Source organism: Trachurus trachurus, assembly GCF_905171665.1.
Source record: "Trachurus trachurus genome assembly, chromosome: 12".
NCBI lineage: Eukaryota > Metazoa > Chordata > Actinopteri > Carangiformes > Carangidae > Trachurus > Trachurus trachurus.
The window spans coordinates 18763498-18785806 of NC_139908.1; the positions used below are offsets into that span (position 1 = coordinate 18763498).

General features: G+C 42.3%; 1 protein-coding gene across 1 annotated transcript in view; it reads left to right on the top strand.

Moving 5' to 3' along the window:
• LOC310994625 (poly [ADP-ribose] polymerase tankyrase-1-like) overlaps positions 1-22309 on the top strand; it is an 89173-nt gene that overhangs the window by 20628 nt on the left and 46236 nt on the right. Inside the window, exons 5-6 of the mRNA XM_083983369.1 lie at positions 14290-14326; positions 17587-17662. Coding sequence (XP_083839495.1) covers positions 14290-14326; positions 17587-17662 — 113 coding nt within the window. The remainder of the gene's footprint in view (positions 1-14289; positions 14327-17586; positions 17663-22309) is intronic.

Below are 22309 nucleotides of genomic sequence, written 5' to 3' on the forward strand. Positions count from 1 at the left end.
TCTCTGTGTTCCTGTGTCACTGAATTACTGTCCAAAACAGAGCAAATCACACACCAACTTTAAACTGGTTTAATGGTAGGTTAAGTGATGCTATCATTATTACTGTTTTTTTTTATGTATTCTTAAATTCAACTAGTTGCAATCCAAACCAGTTCTAACCACAGTTGTGATCCTTTCAATAATCCAGATTGTCCGAACAGCCAACACAGGGTCTGTCCAATGTTCCTGCACCAACGTGCGAGTGTTACCGAAGTATCCATTTAGCAAACAGCAGATAAGTAAATGAGGGAAACAAACAGTAATGATGTGAAAAGCTCCCAGAAGAGCTAAGTTGGGGAAACAAAGGGATCAGCACAAGGATTTTCCTTTGCATCCGTCTTTGCTGTCGTTGGTGATTGATCCCCCTCCGGCTGGACAGCAGTGATTAGGACGCTTTTCATCAAGTTGTATCTGCCCTTGACGACTCTTTCTCTTTCTCTCCTCATCCCTCCATCACCTACTTTCTTTGCTCATCAATTATGGCGTTGTTTAATGAGCTTGCAAGTACAGCATGTACTCCATTCACCCCTCATCCTTACACCAGGCTCGGGGAGGGGGGGCCACATGCTTTCCCTTTTGACACGTCATCTGTACTCTTTGTCCCCTTTGTCCCCTGCTGTCTCTCACCCTGGCTCAAGTGCTAGACCAATCAGACTCATCACCGTTTCCCCCCACCGACATTTGTCATCTATTCCCTCTCTGCTCCTCGCTGGCAATGTCTCACTGTGCCTCAGTCTCTTTGAGTCTCTGACAGTAACATCACACTGTTCTGTCAGTCTGTGAGCTGCACATAGACGAGACATTAATGCATCACAGACCTCAAGTAACCATGAAAAACTGTACTTGAATTTAGCTTTGTTAGTTGATTAGAATCACTGCTATATGATCGACTAATCTCCAGCACCAAGGCTGTTTCTCCACTAATTTTCAGCTAAGTAGCTGTTACTAAGATCTTAACACCGAAATCTTACAAATAGAAACATAGGTTCTGTGTGAAGTCTCTGTTCGAGGTGATTTATGAGTTAATCTCTCTGAGGCTGTTTTAATTTTCTCTGGTTTTAAGCTCCAGTTGTTGATTTCGTCTGAATCTTTGGGGCTAAGCTTTCTCTGGTTTGTTTGTTTAATCTCAAAAAAGGAAACAAACTTCAGTGAGAGTTATATATGTGTGCGTGTATATATACTGGTATATAAAACTATCAACTTTTTTTATAAGAAAAATACCTGTGGAAGAAGGAAGAGGTTTTATCTACTTGAGCCTCAGGCTAGAGGACAGAAAGAGTGACAGTTGTGTGGGTTTGAACCATAGACTGTAAACTTTGAGCCACTGAGGGGGAGGTGGGGCGTGACTAATGGTACACTTACTGCACAAAGGTGAAATGTTACAAGTTTTTTTTTCTTCTTTTTGAGTCTGAAAGTGCTGTTCAGAATCGACAACTTTATTATAAGAAACAGACATAGCAAGAGAAGTGGAAACAGGCAACGGGAATGTGTTAGCTTTGTGAATAAGTTTTAGAATGGAAGCATAAAGCTACAGGAGTTCTAACAGCTGGCATCTACACCTGCTGATTATCAATCATTCATCTGCCTGGTGACGTCTTTAAATAGCTTTTCTTGTTGCTGTTTGACCAGTAGTTGAAAGTCAATCAAGGATGATCAATTTATTTAAAGATATGTAAAAATCTCACATCTTAGAGGCTGCACAGAGCAAATGTTTGGCATCTACGCCTGATTAATAATAAGCTATCATAAGTAAGTTGTTAATGTTCATAGTATATTCTAAGCACAAATTTGCCAGTGGAAAAAAGTGACATTTTCTTTGTTTCCTCTAAATTGGTGAGAAACAGCAGCATCTCTCTGCTGCTTTCTGTGGGTCTTATGTAGGAGTGAAGTCTGTGACAGAGGTATGGAAACCTGCTTTAATGCAGTGCAGGTATTGTGTGGCGCAGCAGGTATGATGTTGAATCTCGATGGTCTGATAATTAAAACCAATAGGAGACGGTCCTGTTGATTATTGTACCATGATGTTGTTGCCACCTTCGATGCACGTCGTATCATTTACCAACATCTACTTCAGACATTTGATATGCCTCTCTGAAAGCCTATAGCTCAGTAAAGGATGGTTATTCATTCCTGTATACATCATTGCTGCATAATTAAAAGGAGAGAGAGAAACACTGGAAGGAATAAATAGAGACAGAACGGAGACAAGAGCACAGAGAGTGAGAAACAGAGTCCATTAGCTGCTATTAATTACCTCTGATTGGTATTCACAGACTAGCTGCTTCTGAGCCTCAGAGAGATCAATTCTCTAGTCTGGACCTCGGTCAACTCACGCACTCAACACAAACACACACACGGACACACACACTTGCTTATTCCGTTGGCCTCTCTTGTTTAAACTCTTACTCACACTTCTGCACACACATTCTGGCTCTCTGGTCTATGAAAGACCTTATTTTTGTAACAGGATTGTTAACATTTGCTCCAGTGTGTTTAGGGCAGGCAATATTAAGGACCAACATCAGCTCACTGCAGCATTAGAATCACGTGTGTTGTCTGTAAACAAAACGTTGTCATTTTATATATCATGTTGCTGTTTGCTTTAGATTAAGTGCCCATCAGGCGAGTGATAGGCCTCTCTTACACTACTGATACAAGGCTGCGAATCCTCCTCCTTTAAATCGCCCTTCTGTGCTCTTGGCCTTGCCTGGGATGTGCGTGGCATTATCAAACATGGTTTATATTTTCATTCTTGTGTACGCTCCAGTGAGCTGCCACTTGGAAGAAGTGCCACTTGAAGATAATCACTGCAGTTAATTTGACAAGTGTTGTTGACTAGTGGGCACCTGGACATAGCTGCCAACGTTGTTTCTGCTTGTGCTGCTGGATAAAAAAAAGCCTGTCTTGTTTGCTCATGGTTGGCACATCAGTGAAGTTAAATTCCAACATGAGCATCAGTACGAGGCCCGTTGCACAGCAGGAGAGATCTCTCAAGATCTGATGCTCTAAATTGTTATTGACTAAACAAGACGTCATCATTTTTGCTGTTTAAATTGATCTGATCTCTGAGGGTGGGACTTGAGGCCACCTCCAGAGGCACGGTGATGACTTTTAATTTCCCAGATGCAAACACGCCCACACACATGAGCTCAGCATTGGGCAGTAAGTCCAAGGCAATATCACTGTGACCTTTTACCATGTCTGTTGGCTGTTGATGGATAGATGAGTCACAGGTCCAGGAGGTTGGAGGTTGGATGGTGCAGATCAGTGGACTGAAGTTGCAGTTGAAGTATTGTGCTCAAATCCATAGAAGCAGCCAATGAAGAGCATTTCTAAGTGGCCGGCTGTAAATAAATTGATAAATGTGAGTTAAATATACGGTACTTCTTTTTTCATCCCATTATCGTTTCTTGATGAATCCTATAAGTTTTACTAAAGCAACGACCCAGTTGCCCCACAGAAATCAATTCTCATCTCATGAATTCTGCAAAGCGCATTTGAACATTTTCAGCATTAGATGCTGATCAATTTCCTGAATGGAGTAAAGAAAATATTAGTCTTAGTTAAATGACCTGAGCTGTCACCGCTTGGCCACACAGTTGGGTTTAAAACTTGGGGCTCAGGAACTTGACTTCAGAGATTTTTATGACTGGATTTGATTGCGGCTGATGGATTATGAGACACTGGACCCTTTGGTGCAAAGCTGTTGAAGGTCCACTTTTTCTCCACTAAAGGAAGACACTCAGACAGAATGAGGTACAAAACAAACATTGCCATTTGCCTTTTTTATTACTTTAATCTTTTGCAAATAAATGTCATAGTTATGAGTCTCTACTTTGAAGTCCGGTTGAGATTGTTTTAAGATTGTTTGAGTCTGGTTGTTTTGAGTCTCTTTGAGGTTGTTATGAGTCTCTGTTAGGTTTTTATGTGGTTGTCTTTAGTCTCTTTGAGGTTGTTTTGAGTCTCTGTTATGTGGTTGTCTTTAGTCTTTTTGAAGTTGTTTTGAGTCTTTTTGAGGTTGTTATGTGGTTGTCTTTAGTCTCTTTGAGGTTGTTTTGAGTCTCTTTGAGGTTGTTATGTGGTTGTCTTTAGTCTTTTTGAAGTTGTTTTGAGTCTCTTTGAGGTTGTTATGTGGTTGTCTTTAGTCTCTTTGAGGTTGTTTTGAGTCTCTTTGAGGTTGTTATGTGGTTGTCTTTAGTCTCTTTGAGGTTGTTTTGAGTCTCTTTGAGGTTATGTGGTTGTCTTTAGTCTCTTTGAGGTTGTTTTGAGTCTCTTTGAGGTTGCTATGTGGTTGTCTTTAGTCTTTTTGAGGTTGTTTTGAGTCTCTTTGAGGTTGTTATGTGGTTGTCTTTAGTCTTTTTGAGGTTGTTTTGAGTCTCTTTGAGGTTGTTATGTGGTTGTCTTTAGTCTCTTTGAGGTTGTTTTGAGTCTCTTTGAGGTTGCTATGTGGTTGTCTTTAGTCTTTTTGAGGTTGTTTTGAGTCTCTTTGAGGTTATGTGGTTGTCTTTAGTCTCTTTGAGGTTGTTTTGAGTCTCTTTGAGGTTGTTTTAAGTCTCTTTGAGGTTGCTATGTGGTTGTCTTTAGTCTTTTTGAGGTTGTTTTAAGTCTCTTTGAGGTTGTTTTAAGTCTCTTTGAGGTTGCTATGTGGTTGTCTTTAGTCTCTTTGAGGTTGTTTTGAGTTGTCACTTGCATCCCTTTGTGATCTTCTGCATCTTCCTGTGGACATTTAGCGATTTTTGTTGTTATTTTACTTCTCATTATGGTGTTTTTGTTTCTTTGTGATCATTTGGTGTCTCTAGTCTCTGTTCTGGTCATTTTATGTCTGTTTGTCATTGTTTTAAATGACTTTTGTAGAGATTGGGCCCCTGGTGGGCCTGTTCATTAATACATCTATAACAATATGTTTCCCCCCCATGTAGTTTTCAGCTCAACCTCCAGTTTCATATTGGATCTCTGTTGTCTCCAATCTGTCCTAGAGGCAGAGTGTGAGAAGAAGCTGAGTTTAAAAAACAACTCTGTCCAAGTTTTTTTTTTTCTTGTCTGGAATCTCCCCTGTCATCTTGTCATATTTAGCTTTTCATCCTCGGGAATGAGTTACAGACAGCAATAATGGGCTGTCACACACAAAGAAACTGTGGCAGCAAGGATATGCTGATATGAGAGGGCCGGGAAAAGTGAATCCACACAGAATAAAATGCCTCTCAGTCATTTTTTGTATGGTATCCCTGTCGTCTTGTCATAACTGGAACTGTTACTAATCAGATTTCTTGCGCTGCCGGACAGGTTTTCATCCCTTGGAATCAATTAGGGCTTGTGTCCATCTGGCGCTGCTTCTCAAGGTAGCAGTGCTTAACGGAAGCTTTGGGAAGCATTTGTCCCTATCCTACATTAACTGTGTGACCACCAAAAAAAAGAAAAATGTGGTATATACACCGAAATCGTGAGCGAGTGTTTCCATTTAAAAAAAATAATGTTCCTGCCACGCTGGGTGCTGAAGACGTGCCGTCAGTGAGCACTTCCCCTCCACTGTCAATAAAGAGAAGAAGAAAGTGTTGCTTTGAAGAGAGGTCTGTGGTGGGCAGGCAGCTTTAACATGGCAGAAAATTAGCCACCGCACTCGCACAAGGGCTCGTGGAAAATGATGAGAGATTTAAGAGAGTGAGCAAAGGGGGGGCAGAGAAAGAGCCAGGGTCAGATAGAACAAGGAAGAGAAAGTGAACGAGAGTGGATAGATGTAGGAGGAGGGACACAAATACAGAGACTGAGAGTACAGAGGGAGAGAGAGAGAGAGGAAGAAAAGATGAAGATGCTCGGCGACTTTGGTGACAGTGGAACAGAGAGATGAATTGATGCGACATCAAGCGAATGCGAGAAACTGGGAGAGAGGGGGAGCTGTGATCGGTGTGTAAGTTAACAGCCTAATCATGAAGACAAAGAACTGCTGTAGCTGCTCTGAAGGCTTCATCCTACTAATGCAGCAGGAGCAGAGGCAATCCAGCACCTGTTTGCACCTTAGAGACTCTGTGTGTGCGTGTATGTGTGTGTGAGAAAGAGAGAAAGTGAATTCCCGTGGCTGCAGGGCTAAGTGTGTAACTCTCCTCCCCTTATCAGTGACACGCTCATTGATTACCATGATGACTGCTGTTCGATTGGTCCCCAGTGATGAATGACTCTGAGCCCCGTTTCCCCTCAGACACACACACACACACACACACACACACACACACACACACACACACACACACACACACACACACACACACACACACACACACACACACACACACACACACACACACACACACACACACACACACACACACACACACAATCTTCAGGATTGCTACATGATTCTGTTTTGCTGTCCTGCAATCTAAAAAAAAAAAACGAGAAAATGACCCAGCAAGAGAAACGAAACAAAGGGACTGTTTTTTTCTCCGTGTGTGTGTGTGATGCACATCCAAGGTTTCCTCACCCCCATTTGAGCCGTTTTCCTCCAGCTGAAATTGCCTAGTTTTCCACATGGCTGCGCCGGCCCACAACACTGAGAGAGTTAGTGAAGGCCAAGAGTAGACTGACAGAATTTAGCTAATAAACTTTGAAGGAAAAAAAAAAACCCTAAGAAAAAGAAGCAAAGTACTCAGTAATCTGTTTCCCATGGGCTTGTGAATCTCCTGGACTTCAACACTCAAATACTCTCAAACAAAAAACACCCTTCAAATTCGAGCAGAGCGAGTGGTGCTGCTCTAAAATGCAAAAAAAAAAAAGAGAGTTTAGTGAATATCTTCTTCGAAATCAGAGCGGCTGTAGCCCGGTTTGCCTTGCAGGAATTGTTAAATCCTTTATACTTTCACAAGTGATTCTTTATTAATCCCTGAGGAACACGAAATGACTAAATGAAGCAGCTTGTCCTAGGGAAATGACCGGTTTTACACTCAAGAAATTTCAGATGACTGATTCTTTTAGAGAAGGAGAAAAATCGCTCTAATATTCAGTAACACAAACACACAGTGAATATGCCCTGTAAAAAAAAAAAAGAATATCCAGTTTGTTACAGCATATCTGTTGAACATTGCAGTAATATGTTTTCATTATCTGTTGTGAGTCACTTTGCAAAGTGGTCTGGTGTGAAAGGAAACTGCAGTCTGTTGTGTTACTCCTCTTCTGTTTGGGCGCTCTGCTCGTCATCCGATCGTATCCGCATCCATTTGTGTGCAGCCAACTTTGCCGTTTTGTGTCGTTGCGGCTTTTCAGGCATGCTAACTCGTTCTTTGATAACATTACGAGTTTTCTTTTTCAAATTGTCATCTGGAAAATGTCCCACAGCCTTCAGCCGTAGTATAGTGTTTGTTGCTCCAGTCATTAGAGAACAAGGCTGATGGAAGGACATAGAGCACCCCAAGCCAGACATTTAACGCACAACTTTTTAGGACATTTATGAATTGAAGGTTAGTGAAGGAGCTCGTCAGAAGTCAGTTAACATCTTTTATTAACATTTTTATTTATTTATTTTCTGTTTCTAAAGTGATATGGAATCGTTGTCTTTTTTATGCGAGGCAAGGCAGCTTTATGTGGATAGCACATTTTGGGTAATTCAAAGTGCTTTACAAAACAATAAAATATAAACACCATAATAATATATAAAGTATTTATTTTGAATTTGCGGTGCTTTGCAACTTTAGAGACAACAACAGAGTGAGTAAACAGAGGTGACAAGAGCAAACCACAAACCACAGCTTATATGTACACACAGTCAAAACATGCCAGACTAACAACAAAGCTCATTACATTAATAAGGACGAGGGCTGTATAGTGTGTGTGGAGGAATTTTCTTACTCATGGAAACCACTGACACATCTATTAACAGATCATTTACAACTCACACAGAGGGGGCACCTCCGTGTTTGTATGTCCCTCGCTTTGTTCTCGCTGCTTTTTCTTGTTGGTCAACTGAAGTAAATCCACCAGTAATAGGAGGCAAACTCTGGTGGGTCGACAACACGCCAGGAGCAATTATATTTCAAAGCTTCAACGAAACATATCATCAGCGGAGGAGCTGAACGTAGCTCCATTCTTCCACCCACGGAGGTTGGTAAATGACCCAAATGATGGCAGTGAAAAACACAGCTTAAACAAAGTGATTTTTGGCTGTGGCCCACTCAAGGTCACACACACACACAGACGGATGCACAACGGATGTTGTATCACGATAAATTCAAACAGCTCGTCCTCTGGTTTTTGTAGAGAGGAGGTGCATGCTGACGGAACACATCCAGATTTCAGATTTGCCAGCGCAGTGGGAGAGGGTGGAGTGGGTGGCCAGAGGAAAAAAATAAAAAAATAAAAAAAATAACACAATTAATCCAGAGCAGTTCCCTTTGGTGCACTGTGTGAAGCAATTAATCACAAAGTGTAAGTGGTGAGTGTGTGTGAAGCAAGTGGAGCCAGCAAGCAAAAAGGACCCAAACACCCTCTTTTATAATTTCCGTTCACCTCCCATTTACCCCCCCCCCCCCAAACACACACACACACACACAACCACCACCCCCTCCTCCCCCCTCTGATTGGTCTCGCTGCGCACAGATCCACTTACAACCTCAGCAGTTGCGACCTTGCTGAGGTTATAAGTGGATCGCTCAGCTCCTGACTCAAAGCCAGTTGTTGTGTAACAGCGGATAAACTGCTTCTACCATAAATGATATTTGATTTAAACACACACCAATACACACACAAAAATGCGCGCAAGCACACACACACACACACACATACAAGCAGACAGCTGGGCACTGAGGCGACTCATGGTCCAGTCAGCATCAGTCAGCATCATCCTTGCTTGTACAACCACTTACTACACACACATACGCACAAGTATACCAGGCCCTTTGCTGCATGGTCAGGATATATATATATAGTGTTGCGACTTGTTTGACATTGACTCGCCCTCACCTGTGCAACGACCCAGGAGTCACTGTAATGTATGTGCGAGCACTCGCATGTACACACACCTGCATGCAAAGGAATAAAACATGCTCGCAAGCATACAACAATTGGAATTCAAACAGTGATCGCCGGTGTCTACTGCACTCTGCCAAGGGAGTGACACACACACACACACACACACACACACACACACACACACACACACACACACACACACACACACACACACACACACACACACACACACACACACACACACACACACACACACACAGTATCATCATTCAGGAGGCAGAGCTGGCCTGTCCCGAGCTTTAACCTGTCCTTGTCTCTTCTGTTTGGAGTCAGCAGGATTGTCAACACCACAGACACACACTCTCGCGCACACACACGCACACACACACACACACACACACACACACACACACACACACATACACGTACACACTGTCAGACTCAGATGTATTCATAAATACTTAAATACATACATCCTCCCCTGTCTTATAACACAGAGCTGGATGAAGGGTGTCGCTTCCAGTGTATAGCTTGATCCAAACACCGCTACCTGTTGCCACTATTTGAATGAATATTTCCCTGCTAACACCTAATACACATTTTAATGAATATCATTTTCCATCATTGAGCTGTCATGTTCTGCCACAGTCTGACTTATAAGAGCTATCTGTAACTTTGCTGTTGCTCAGAAGCCAGTATTACATTTTCTTGTTCTGAAGTTAGCATGCTAACTAGCCGCTCCTCTTAGCATCTGCGTCAATTTCCAATACCAAGTCGCTGCAGCGTTCAGTCTGAGGAGCAGCATTAAGAAGGCTTGTTATAACCTCTAAAACCTCAAATGGCTCCTTTTTAAAAGAAAAGGTTGGATAGACATTCAGCCTCTTTAATGAGGCAGCCACAGTCAGGCAGGCGGCTGGGCTAGGCTATATCCTAGCATCAGTCTTATGGACTTTACAATACGATCATGAGGGAGTAGGATATTACTAAAGCAGCATTTTAAAGCCACGTGCGGCTGAATGTGTTTTTGTGCTTTTTCTTGGTTTTGGTACAAAAGTTGGAGGAGCTTTGCTGAGGAGAAACCTAGAGTGTTGATCAATACTTTCGTGTGTGGTGGTCGTTTGCTAGCTGGTGTTGCTAGGCGCACGCTATGACTTCCAAAATCACTCCCTCAATCGCTCCTTCTCTGTAATTGGACATTCCATAGTTTGCCAAAATAAGCAGTAAGACATTAGCCATCAAACTTCATCTCAACTGCTTGTTCAATTATTTGGTCGTTTCAGAAACTCCTCATGTCCCACGCAGTTTTAAACTTTGCGATTCATTTTCAAAAAGTGACAATCTGATGTTCAATCCTCCATCACACTGTGATTGGCTGTCTGAAGGGACATTAAGAACAACTTCAGGAAAAAGTAAAAGGCATCATCTTTCTTGAACCTCTCTCTTGTTGTGTTACACAACTATTTTGAACGCAGCCTAAATGTTTTAGCAGGACGTACCTCAAATGCCAGGATGTTTCTGCGCCTTGTTTCTTCGGATGTTTCCAAGTGAAAGTCTGTTCGTGTTTTTACAAACTTGAAAGTGTGTGGTGACTGCTGAAGGAAGCTTGTAGCCTAAAGTAGGAGAAGATGTATGACTTCAAAGAGTGGGTGTGAGGGTTCCTCGCCACCCACTTTAATTCTCTGGGGAAAAGTGGAAAATCAGAATGATAGGAGAGTTGATCACTACAGGTGTAGTCAAGGAAGCAATGTGTGGCAGCGGATTTACAGCGAACCTGTCCTGTCCTGGATTCATGTACACATGGGTGTATGTATGTGTATGTGTATGTGTGTGTGTGTGTGTGGGGTGGGGTGGGGGGACCTAATTAAAACCACTGAGCCACAGTTGGTTTTAATCACTTTAGCTCTCAAAGCATGAATAATACTGAAAGCAAAACTGTAGCCGAGCAAAAAAGTATGTCTGGTATCGACCGCGCTTCATTTTGGTGCACCTTCATTTATACACTATGTATGACAGCCTGCTCAGAGAAACATAATGATGCAGAGTGTGTTTTCATTCAGGTGTCACTTTCTCTCGGATTTAATTAGCAGACTGAGTCACTGAGTCATTAGTCACAACTCGCAAAACGTAAATCTTTTCTCTGAGACTTCAAGTGGAGGGGGGGGGGGGCAGGAGGTGCAGCATTGTGATGTTCAATGCATGTCAGAGGGGATGTAAAAGACAGAAACCCACCACTGCACAAGAGAGGCTATAATGTCACTGATGACTTCACCCACTCCGCGACAGATATTAGAAAAGACTCTGAGCTAAAAGCTTAAAAGCTCGATTTTTAAACCAATAAAGTTCAAAGTGCGACGGCCCATTTCGAGTCGAGTGAAGTTGAAAGAGTGGCGGATTCGCGAGACTTCAACTTGGAGTGGGTCGCGCGCTTTACTCACAACTTTTTTCTCTCATTTTCTCTACTGAGGGGGAAAGCAATCTCACATTTGTATGAACTTAAGTAAAAAAAAAAAAAAAAATAGACAATGCATCTGTAGCAAAAGCAATCTGACAACTGGGTGTTTTTTATGTGCCCTATTGAAAGTGGCGTGTGATGCCCAGCAAGCATTTAAATGGTGGCAATAATGATAATAATAATGACTGTGACTGTCAGGTGTGTGGTGGGAAAATGATTCTGTCTCAGCACATAAATTGGTTCAAAACTGCAGCATCTAATTTAGTTTTCTTGATCTCTCTCGGCGCAATCCTCTCTTTTCCCTTTGTATTCATATTTTTCCATCTCTCTGCCTCACTCCGCCCCTCTCTCCGTCTCCCCCCCTTTTCTTCTTCCTCTGACTGTTCCGCCTTAGCCTCCCTAACACCAATTATACTGTGTCAAATCCATGCATGTCAGTTTCCAGATCCCTAATCATCCCTTCTCTCTTTCATCTACAAATCCTTTGTTCCTCCCTCCTCCCCCCCTTTTCCCTTCTCTGTAACCTTTCTTCTTCGCTCCTCACCCTACCCCACCCCTCCGTCTGCTCCGTGTACACACAGCTCATCCTCCTCGCCACTCTTTCCATTTATCTGTATCACATTTACCTCTCTGTCTTCCTTTGATTTTTTTTTACCATTTTTTATTTCCCATTTCAATTTTACACGTCTTGTCTTTCTCTCAGCCCCTTTCACAGATGAACTTTGTTGCGTATGTGCTGACACTCTTACATATCGGATCTTGTGTCTGAATACGCCTTCACTTTGCCGTCGCAGTCACTTTTCATTAGAAGTCACAAAGGCGAGTCCTCATAGGTCGGACCTTGTCATGCCACTCTGTGTAAAAGGCGTTGTTTGCCTTGATGACATGTTGGAGGTGCGTTGGGTCGCGCAAAGCGCAGTAAGTGTGTCCTGCAGTTTAACCTTTAACGTCTTGCTGTGGCTTCTTTTATTTTCTGTTCTTATCTAATCTTCTTTGATTCCTATTTCCTTGACTGATCTACCTAGCAGATGTCACACAACGTGTCCATATTGTGCCGCCACCTTTCAATCATGTATCGCTCTGCTTCCACTAACTGCATATGGTAACCATAGCTGCTACACAACAAAAGCGGTCCTGTGGTGTGGTTTGCCTGCGTGATGCTTCAGCTGGTTCAACAGGATTTTATACTGTGTAATTCAAATATTGAATGTAGCCTATAGTTAGATTTTGAGCATTTCTATAACAGAAACTTATGTAGCGAATCATTACTCAATTTGTTCTTTCATGTAATATCCCATTTAACCACAACATTTGTGTTTGTGTATGCATAAACAAAAAAGATATGGGCTGTATACAATTACTAACTAATAATAGTTTTCCTCAATAACAATGCAACAAAGAACCAATCAATTATTGATGTAACTACTGCCCAAGCTTAGATATATGCAAAACTAAACCAAAAACTGCCGGTCATTGAAGAAACAGAGGTATACATGTAGGTTTAAGATAGTCTGATTTTAATCATTTTGAATGTTTTACCTTTAAATTAAAGAAATACTTGATGTTTGACAAATTGTCAGGTTCATACAATGAAAAGTTTAAAAGTAACCATGAAGTTTATCAGCTTTCACTTGGAAGTAAAAATCTGAATTTAAACTTGAAAGAGAAAATTATTTCATATTTATCATGATAAATATCAATGTTGTAACATTTCAATATATACATTACAGTAACGTGTTAATTAGAAATATTCTTGGAATAGTTTAAACTAAGCTAATCTTAGTGTGTCCTTAATAACTAAAGGGAATTCAAGCTTTATCTTGACTTGGCTGTATGCATTGACTCCCACAACTTGAGAGTGAATAAAGCGCTATTCCCAAAATTGTTGAGCTGTTCCTTTAAGGTACTGACACACACAAAAAAGACAGTAGAGAGCACAGAGTTTAGGTTGTATTCAATTATATTTCAGTTTTAAATCTAATGTTGTTACCACAGGAGACTGATGGGGATTTCTGTGTGGTTCCAACTTGTCATGTGATGAAGAGCTTTGTCTGAATGGCATCACAAAGCAGATGAATTGAGCAATAACAGCGTCCAGTATGGAGGGGGCTCGTGTGTGTCTCCCCCCACCCCTGTCTGTTTCCCAGGCAGAGAAGACATATGGAAAGGTGTGTGTGTGTGTGTGTGTGTTGTGGCTGTACTGGCAGGGGGGCAGGGCTAAGAGAAGGAGAGAGCGCTGGAGAGAGAGGGAGGGAGGGAGGTAGGGGGAGGGGTTTGTTTATTTCTGTTGTGTTTTTTTTTTCCTCCTCTTCTTCTTATGGTAACTGCGCCCACAGGGGAAAAGGAAGCAGGGAGACAGAGCGAGAGAGAAAGAGAGTGGGAGAGAGAGAGAGAGAGAGATGGGGACAGAGATGATGGAGGATGAGGGGAGACGGTTAGCAACATGAGCAACCACCACCGAGAGGTGGGAGACAGACGCGGCAACGGAGCGAGGGATGCACAGACACACGGACGGATAGAGGCAGAGCGCGTGTCGGTCCGTCGCTCGTCGCCCAAACAATGAACGTGCTGTGGTCGCTGCCGGCAACACATCGTCACGGCAACCGGAGCCAGAGGGGTGCGCGCTGAGCGAGTGAGAGAGAGTGTGAGAGAGAGAGAGGACTGATAGAAAGAGAGATGGTGTCTTCCCCTCAATAGATAGATCCGTCCTCTGTGTGTGTGTGTGTGTGTTTGTGTTTGTGGGTCTTTCCATGCGTCTCTTTGCTTCATCATGTGTGTTTGTGTGTGGTCGGTGTGCGTTCGCGGCCAGTTGTCTGACACTATGATCTTCTGTCATCATCCAGGTGAATACAAGAAGGATGAGCTGCTGGAGGCGGCGAGGTGAGTACCACACTACCATGCTCTTTGTTTTCCTCTTCCTCCTTTTGCCTCGTGCTTTCTCCCACTTTGTTGCCTCCTTTCATGTTTTTGTTTACCTCCTCCATGTTTACCTGTTCACTTCTCATCTCTTGTTCCCTTGCTTATACTTTTTTGTCTCTTTCTCTCTCCTGTTTCAGCTTCCTCACACCCCACCCCCTCTTCTTGTTTCCTCTTTTCACTTATCCCATTGTCTCTGTTTAATTGCATTCTCTCTTTTTACTTTCATATTTTCTGCCTTTCTCCTTTCCTCCCCCTGTTATCTCCCGTTTCCCTATTCCCTGTCTCCTACCTCCCCTCCTTTCCTCTCCGTTGTGATCCATTTATATTTTCTGTTTCCGGTCCCTTTTTTCTTATCCTCTTTGCTCCTTTCTTGTTTTCCCGCTTCCTCTCTTCCCTCTCATCTCCTCTGGTGTGATTCATTTCCTTTTTCTCTCCTCTCTCGTATTTTCCTCTCACTTCCTCTTCCTGGTTCTTCGTCTTCTTCTCTTGTTTTCTGTCATTTTTCCTTCCTCCTCCTTGTTTCTGTTTTCCTTCATATCCTCCACTATCTCTTCTCCCTTACCTTCCTTTCTGGGTGCTCTCTTTTCCTCCTTTCCCTTCCTTTTGTCTTTACTTTTATTTCCCTCTCTTTGTCTCTCCTTTTATCTTTTTTCCCTCTGCTTTGTTAATTTTCTCTCTACTTTTGTTTGAATTCCATCATTTGCTGCCACCTTCAATTTACCTCCCAACTCTCTCCCCGTGGGTTTATCATTTGTTCTTTCTTTACCTTCATCACACCCACCCCACACACACACACACACACACACACACACACACACACACACACACACACACACACACACACACACACACACACACACACACACACATGCATACGCACACACATGCTCTCAGCTCCTACATCAGACAGGTGTTTCACATCCAGAGAGCTTGGTGCATGTGGGCCAGAGACTCTTGTACATTTTGGAGGTATTTTGTGGTTGCAGGCAGTGCATGTGGGCATGTTGCGTGTGTGTGTGTTTGTCTGTGAGTTTCCGTCTCTTGCAAACATGTGGAAACGGCAAAGCTTTCGTTTGGGATTGTGTGTTGTGTGTGGGTGGCTAAGCGCTCACTGCCTCAACAACACCCCCACTTCTCTCTCTCTCCCTCTCTCTACCAGACACACACACACACACACACACACACACACACACACACACACACACACACACACACACACACACACACACACACACACACGCTCTCACACACAAGGAAGCAGCTGGCCTAGCATCACCGTACCCCAGTGGGGTCAGTATAGGCTGTTTAAGTGTGAGCCGTGAACCCAGTGTGTCTCCCTCACAGCTGAGCCACTGACTGGTTCATCACCAATGTATTTCTTTTTCATTCTTTTAGTGTTGTTGTTCTAGTGGTCAAATCACTCCCACTCGTGGCTTATGGGATATTGTTGTTTCTCTGCTTGTGGCCCAGATCACATCACAGAGGTGTGCAGAGGTAGAGCGGAACCATAAGGAGAGCTGTTAAAATGCCTCTACCATACTCTGAGAGTGCTGCAGTGACTTTAAATGTGCCACCTCTCTGTAATTGGACTTCCTACAGGTAAAGACAGAAGTGCAGTAAGATTGTGAGCTGTAAAACCAAAAACAGTGAGCCGAAAGATGCTAAAATGCTGCTTTGCTGATAATTATTAATAGTATTCACAGAGTGACCTCTTCTCTCTGATATGGCAGGAAGCAGTTGATCCACAAAATGAATGCTAAGCACCTAGAATTCAGGTTCTGTATCTTTGTTAACGTCACACCATTAATACAGCAGCTGAAGAGATTTGAAAGGCTTCAAGATGAGAATGAATTTAATTTCTGTTCACATATTTAAACTGATAAATATTCTGGCATGGTTGTGAAGCCCTTTTTTGGGCCACTGCAGATGATTTGTGGGAGATCACACCTGTCTTGAGCGTTCAAAGGGAAAAGATGGCAAATATACATCTTTAAAATATTTGAGTGAAACAGAATTTTGTTTAACAGAATCAACATGTGATATGTGTGAAGTATATGGACTAAGCTAAGGTAAGCTAAAATAAGATGAGCTAATTGTCCCCTGAATTATTCGCCGTCCATATGTGTTGAACAGCTCCTTAAACAGACTGTGCCGGGTCCCTATGTTGAATCCTCAAGATGTTGTTTGCATCAAAACGAGGGCCCTCTTGTCTTGGGGACCACTAGTGGGACGTGGTTGGTAAAGCAGAAGAAAAGAGAAAGTACAAGGAGAACTTAAAGGAAGATGCAGAGAAAATGTGTACAGGGAGAAGCTGTGGCCAGACGGGATGGTAGCAGTGGACGAAGGGGACAAGAGACAACAGATAGGCTAATGGTGGTCAGGGTGTTGGAGGAAAACCACAAGAGGAGAGACGGAGGGTTCAAACCAGGAGAAGGAGAGGATATGAACATCCTTTTTGTACACAGGGTGAAAGATATAGTAAGAAAGAAAGAAAGAAAGAAAGAAAGAAAGAAAGAAAGAAAGAAAGAAAGAAATGTACTTTATAAATCCCGAAGGAAATTCAGATGTGGTCAACTGCTCTCACAGAACCAGTCTCACACAACACAACAATAAATACAGACTATAAATAGCTAAAAATAAATAATAACTGGTGGTAGAAGGAAGGAGAGGCCTGACACAGAAAAACAAAAGTAAAAAAAAAGGGAGATGGAGAAGTGGGGAAACAGAGAATAATAGGAGAATAATCCTTTTCTTTCCATCTGACAGCTTCTTCCTTTACAGCTGTCACGGGGATGATGGTTGGATCGGCCGCTGCCTTGGCGACACTTGTGGCCATCCAATGCCAGGGCAGCGTGCCTAAGAAGCAGGAAACACAGATCAACAACATAAACAAAACCCTAACTCGTCTGTGTGGAGGCTGCACGGTTCTCCGTCAGATTCTCTCTAGATTGTTGTTGAAAAGAAAACACGCACACGTATACACACACACGCGCGCACACACATACGTAGATCCTCCGATCCTCATTTCTTTATGTCAGTCTGTTCCTGCAGATGAAATTTCTCCGTCTTTTCCCTTCAGTCTCAAGCTTCTTATCTCGTTCTCCCTCATTTTCTCCCCCACACTCTCCTGCTGAGGAACAGCGCTAATCCTCTGTGGTGGTGGATGTTTTCTGTCTAATGTGTGTGTGTGTTTGTGTGTGTGTGTGTGTGTACGTTTACAGGAGTGGGAACGAGGAGAAGCTAATGGCTTTGCTCACTCCGCTCAACGTCAACTGCCACGCAAGCGACGGCCGCAAGGTAAGCGCTAAGACACACACACACACACACATAGGAAAAGTAAAGCAGTAACAAGCTCATCACTGGCATTTTTCTCTATGGCTGCACCTCAGGAAAGACATTAGGGTTTCAAATCCGTCCAATCGGTGCTTGAAGGTTTCATTATTTTTTTATTTTGACCAGGAAAGTGAAACGAGTGTTGTTATTGGAAGCAATGGGCCTCGATTGTGTCAAATAATCCATCCGAGCACTCTCCGGCGGGCATTAGCTGCTTTTCTTGGCTGTCAGTCATTAAAATGAATAGATGGAGACACAAAACCTTCAGCGAATAAATGATCCCTCATGCTGAACAATAACAGCGCATAACACGCAACACGCAAAACAATGTTCAAGATTCAGGGACAGCTCTTTTGTCATCCCTGAGACAAGAGATATTAATAATGAGAGTAAAAATGATGTGACATAAAGAATTTCAAATTTTTGTTTTCATCCAGGAATGTACAAAATGTGGAGTCGACTTGTTGATTGTGTGCTTTTAATGTAAATGACACAATTTATGCAGTTGCTTCATAGTAAACTCCACAATACAGAGAATTGAGAGATGCTTTTCTTTTGAAAAGAAGTGCAGGACACTAGTCGAGCGTTAGGCATTCCTGCATAACGTTAAACATCATGTTTATCAAAGTGTGGACAAACAAATTAGTTATTTTTTTAAGAGACAAAAACCTGTTGTGAACAGTGTAGGTGTGATGATGTAGCAGTAACGTAACATGGTCATTTTTTCCAGTGAAATCGTGCCCAAAGAGCACAGAGGTAAACAAAAACACTGAAAAAAAACAACTTTCATGTGAAATAGCCAAAAACTGTGGGCAGAAAATGTTCATGTGGGAGCCCATCACTCACAATAATGGGCTGCTTGAGAGAAATGTTTTCTAAATATTTTGTTTAGTTTTTATTTTTTTTTGGTCAGTGGATTGGTTTTACACAAGTGGATTATTTTGCATAACAGCCTGTTCAGTTCAAGTGATAACCTGAAAGCACCGGCACATACACAGCTACCTTACAGTAGTCCACACCCTCCAGGAGCAGCACAGGTCATGTGGCATTTTCATGACAAAAGCATCTTTAAAGGCATAAATACACCTTCCTAAGCTTTATTACTCGCTATCACGGTTTGAGGCGTTAGGTCAAATGGAAATTGAATTAACTTTGATTGGAATTAATGACCGCCTTGGAACAGTTCTCCTAGTACGTCTGTGGGAGAGCCAGGGAAAGCTTGACTGATTAAGAGCCACTCAAGTGTGGGTTCAATTCCGATGGTGCGCAAAGCCAAACAGGTTTAGTGAACTAGAATGATCACAATTTACAGCTTCCCTGCACCCTCGTGCCGGCCATGTCTATAATATGTGGAGTGTGTAACCTAATCACAATTACCTATACTATATAAACCAGCGTTGCTTGAATAATAGCAAAAATGTAGATCAGGGTTTTAACAGTCAGCTAATGTCACCGTTGCAAGTTAATTCTGGTCTCATTGGATTGCAGAGTGGAGCGAGAGACTTCAGGGCTTCAGAAAATGCTGGGCATGCTAAATGAAAAGAGCCAACAGAGAAACATGCTGTATTACATCCTGTTCACTTAATAGAAATGATTTTGTGACCCCGGCATCCCATCATGCCGTGTCGCTGCAGTTGGCTCGCGACTGATTAGTCCTTTTGGATGAGTGACTGGAAGGAAAAATCACACACTACTTTCTAGATTTGTATTTTCCATGTTTTCCCTGACGCCTTTATACCACTGTTTTCCAACCTGACAGAAGTGAAGATCGCCACTGACCCCGTTTCTCTTTGAGAGCCAAAGTGAGATTGAAGCTCCACTTTACTGTGGTCATTTTTCCAAACAGGTTTAAGGTCCCCCTTGAGTTCTTGTGAGTGTATCTCAGTGCTTTACTCTAAACTGTTATTCTTGTCAGAGTAGAAAAAACTACTGTAGCGGCATTTAAGATCATCACGTGAAATTAAAAACTCACTCAGTCCAGTTTCATCGTCACAAGACACCTAAAGAAGCAAGCTACTGTATCATGAACAGGAAGTCAAGGCTTTTTTTTTTTGTCCAGAAAGCAGTGATTGCTGTAATTTATTGGTTGCCATGACAACTTTGGGTGACAACCAGGGCACCATTTCTTTTCTTTTACTCTTTTACTGTGCTTTCAGTAACTTGGCGCTTGTATAAACGCAGTAACAGCCTTGAGGAGGCTCTTTGCTATAATTACGGGCACTTGGCTGTTGTTGATGATGCTCGGCTGCAGCTCGTATCCATCACATCACAGTCATACCCATAATTGTGAAGGAACATCCTCGGGCTATTATCCATGCAGGTGGCCTGCCGGGTGGGGATGTGATACCCCGAGGGGAAAGCCGTGTAATTTGAAGTTCCTTGGAAGATTCAGGGGACGAACACCAGAGACCGCTGAGAAGCGCTGACATGTATCGGTTCGTAATTAGACAAATACAATTAAATGTCCGGAATATAAAAACTGCGCTCAGACATTTTGTGAAACGACCTCTCCTGCACACATCTGTATTTGTAATGCTCTTTAAGTGCTCAGACTGAAAGCAGTCATGCACAGTAGATGGAATATATTTTCACGCCAGTGCAGTTTTATCCTCATTATGGTCCGAGAGTAATTTAATGGGGTGATGGGGATTTACTTTCCCTTTGCTAACAGAAATTATTGAGTGACTTCTGCTTAATAACTGTAGATTCTGGGTGAAATTGAGGGACAACAAAAAACCTTTCCACTTATCATCATTGTTATTTCTCTAAAGCATAACGTGTAAATTGCAAGTTCCGACTGTGGAATACTGATAAATGTCAATGCTTATTACATAAACACATATAGAGATGTGTACACCATTGTGTAAATCTATAATATGCTGACATCAGAGATGTGTACATAATAAAAGCTTCAAATGAATTTAAGTAGACCAATTAAAGCTAAACACAGACCCAGTATTGGATTGTTCATTATTAACAGCCATTATACTAGAAATATGAGCTCTACAAAAAGAAAAAGAGGGGGGGAAAAAAACAAAAAAAAAAGCTTTTTTCAATAAAAGAGACAAAAACTCAACTCAACTGTAGACAACAAAGAGAATGTATGGTGACTTTCAGGAAATATAACAACAGGGGGAAAAAAGCCTCTTGAACCAGTGTTTTGTTTGTCCATTCTGTGCTACTGTAGAAACATGGTGACCTCCATGGAAGAGAATCTGCTCCCTATGGACATGAATGCCTAATTTTAAGATGAGAAACAGACAGTAATTCTTAGTTTTAGGTGATACACTTCAATGAAAACACAAGTGTGGATATTATACTTCATTTCTGCTCCATTTCAACCAGACGCACCGGTCCTCTAAATTAATGCAAAGTTGCGGGTGATCAAATGCAGACACACATACATACACACCCATAAATGATTATTTGAATATTGTCTGGCTCAGTGAACGCCCCCTAGACAACACACCGACAAATTATTACCATGACACTAATATTCATCATGCACAGAACAGAGCGTGGAGGGATCCTGTTGATTAATAATAATGATGCTTTCCTTTCAACGACACAACCGTCACTTTCTGCTCTTTTAAGTCTCCCTGCCTTTTCCTCCTCTTTCATTTTAATAACACACACCCTATACATCTCTGTCACAACAAACACAAATCATCACAACCGAACCTATGTAGGTCTGGAACGGTTTTTTCCCTTGTGGCAGAAAAGGAGCTGTCAGATTCCCAAATCTTTGGAAAAGCCTCCTCAGAAGAGAGGAGGCCATTTTGAAGGAGCACGTTAATGTCATTTTGCTTTGGAACAAGATGTTCAGTACAGTATGTAAGTGCAATGTTCATAGTTTCACATACACATACACTAAATGTAGTGTATCGAGTGTATCCTCACCCTGAATCGAATATGAGCTTCTTGTTCTTTCCATACTTCTCTACAGTCACCAGCAGTATACCAGCATTGTGTGTGTGTGTGTGTGTGTGTGTGTGTCAGCATGCACTCAAATGATTGAGGGCCCGTCAGAGTGGGATATTATTAACACAGCTGAGTGGAGAGCGTTATCAAGCTGCCTCTATTGAAACCTACCGCTTACTCCTACACACACAAACACAGGCTATATGTGGACTCACATGCACATACACACTTACTCCCTGCAGACATTGCTTCCTCAGGAAAACGGCCTGTGCTTTTTGACTACCCAATACAGTACATACACACATGCATCCATCACACACAAATCATTTCCTTTCTTTTTTATTTTTAATGGTCATTTCTCCCTTGTTACAGTACGTGCCTCTGCTGGACCAACTAGCAGTTGTGCTGGAAATTCGTTTTTCTTTTCAGAGAGCGTGTTTCATGTTTTCGGACTCTGTTGAGCTCCGTCTGTTGTGAATGTGTGTTTTTGCCATCGTTTGTGCGTCTGTGTGTTTGTGAATATTCAGAATTTTGGATCTATATCTTACCAGTGAGAATCGGCGCACCCACTCACGTCCTAGCTGGCACAAACATCAAAGAGACAGACAACTGGAGAGCAAGACCATGATTCAGATTCACAGTCAGGGAGAGAGGAAAGGGAAAGAGTTTTCATTGAAGCCTTGTTTAAAT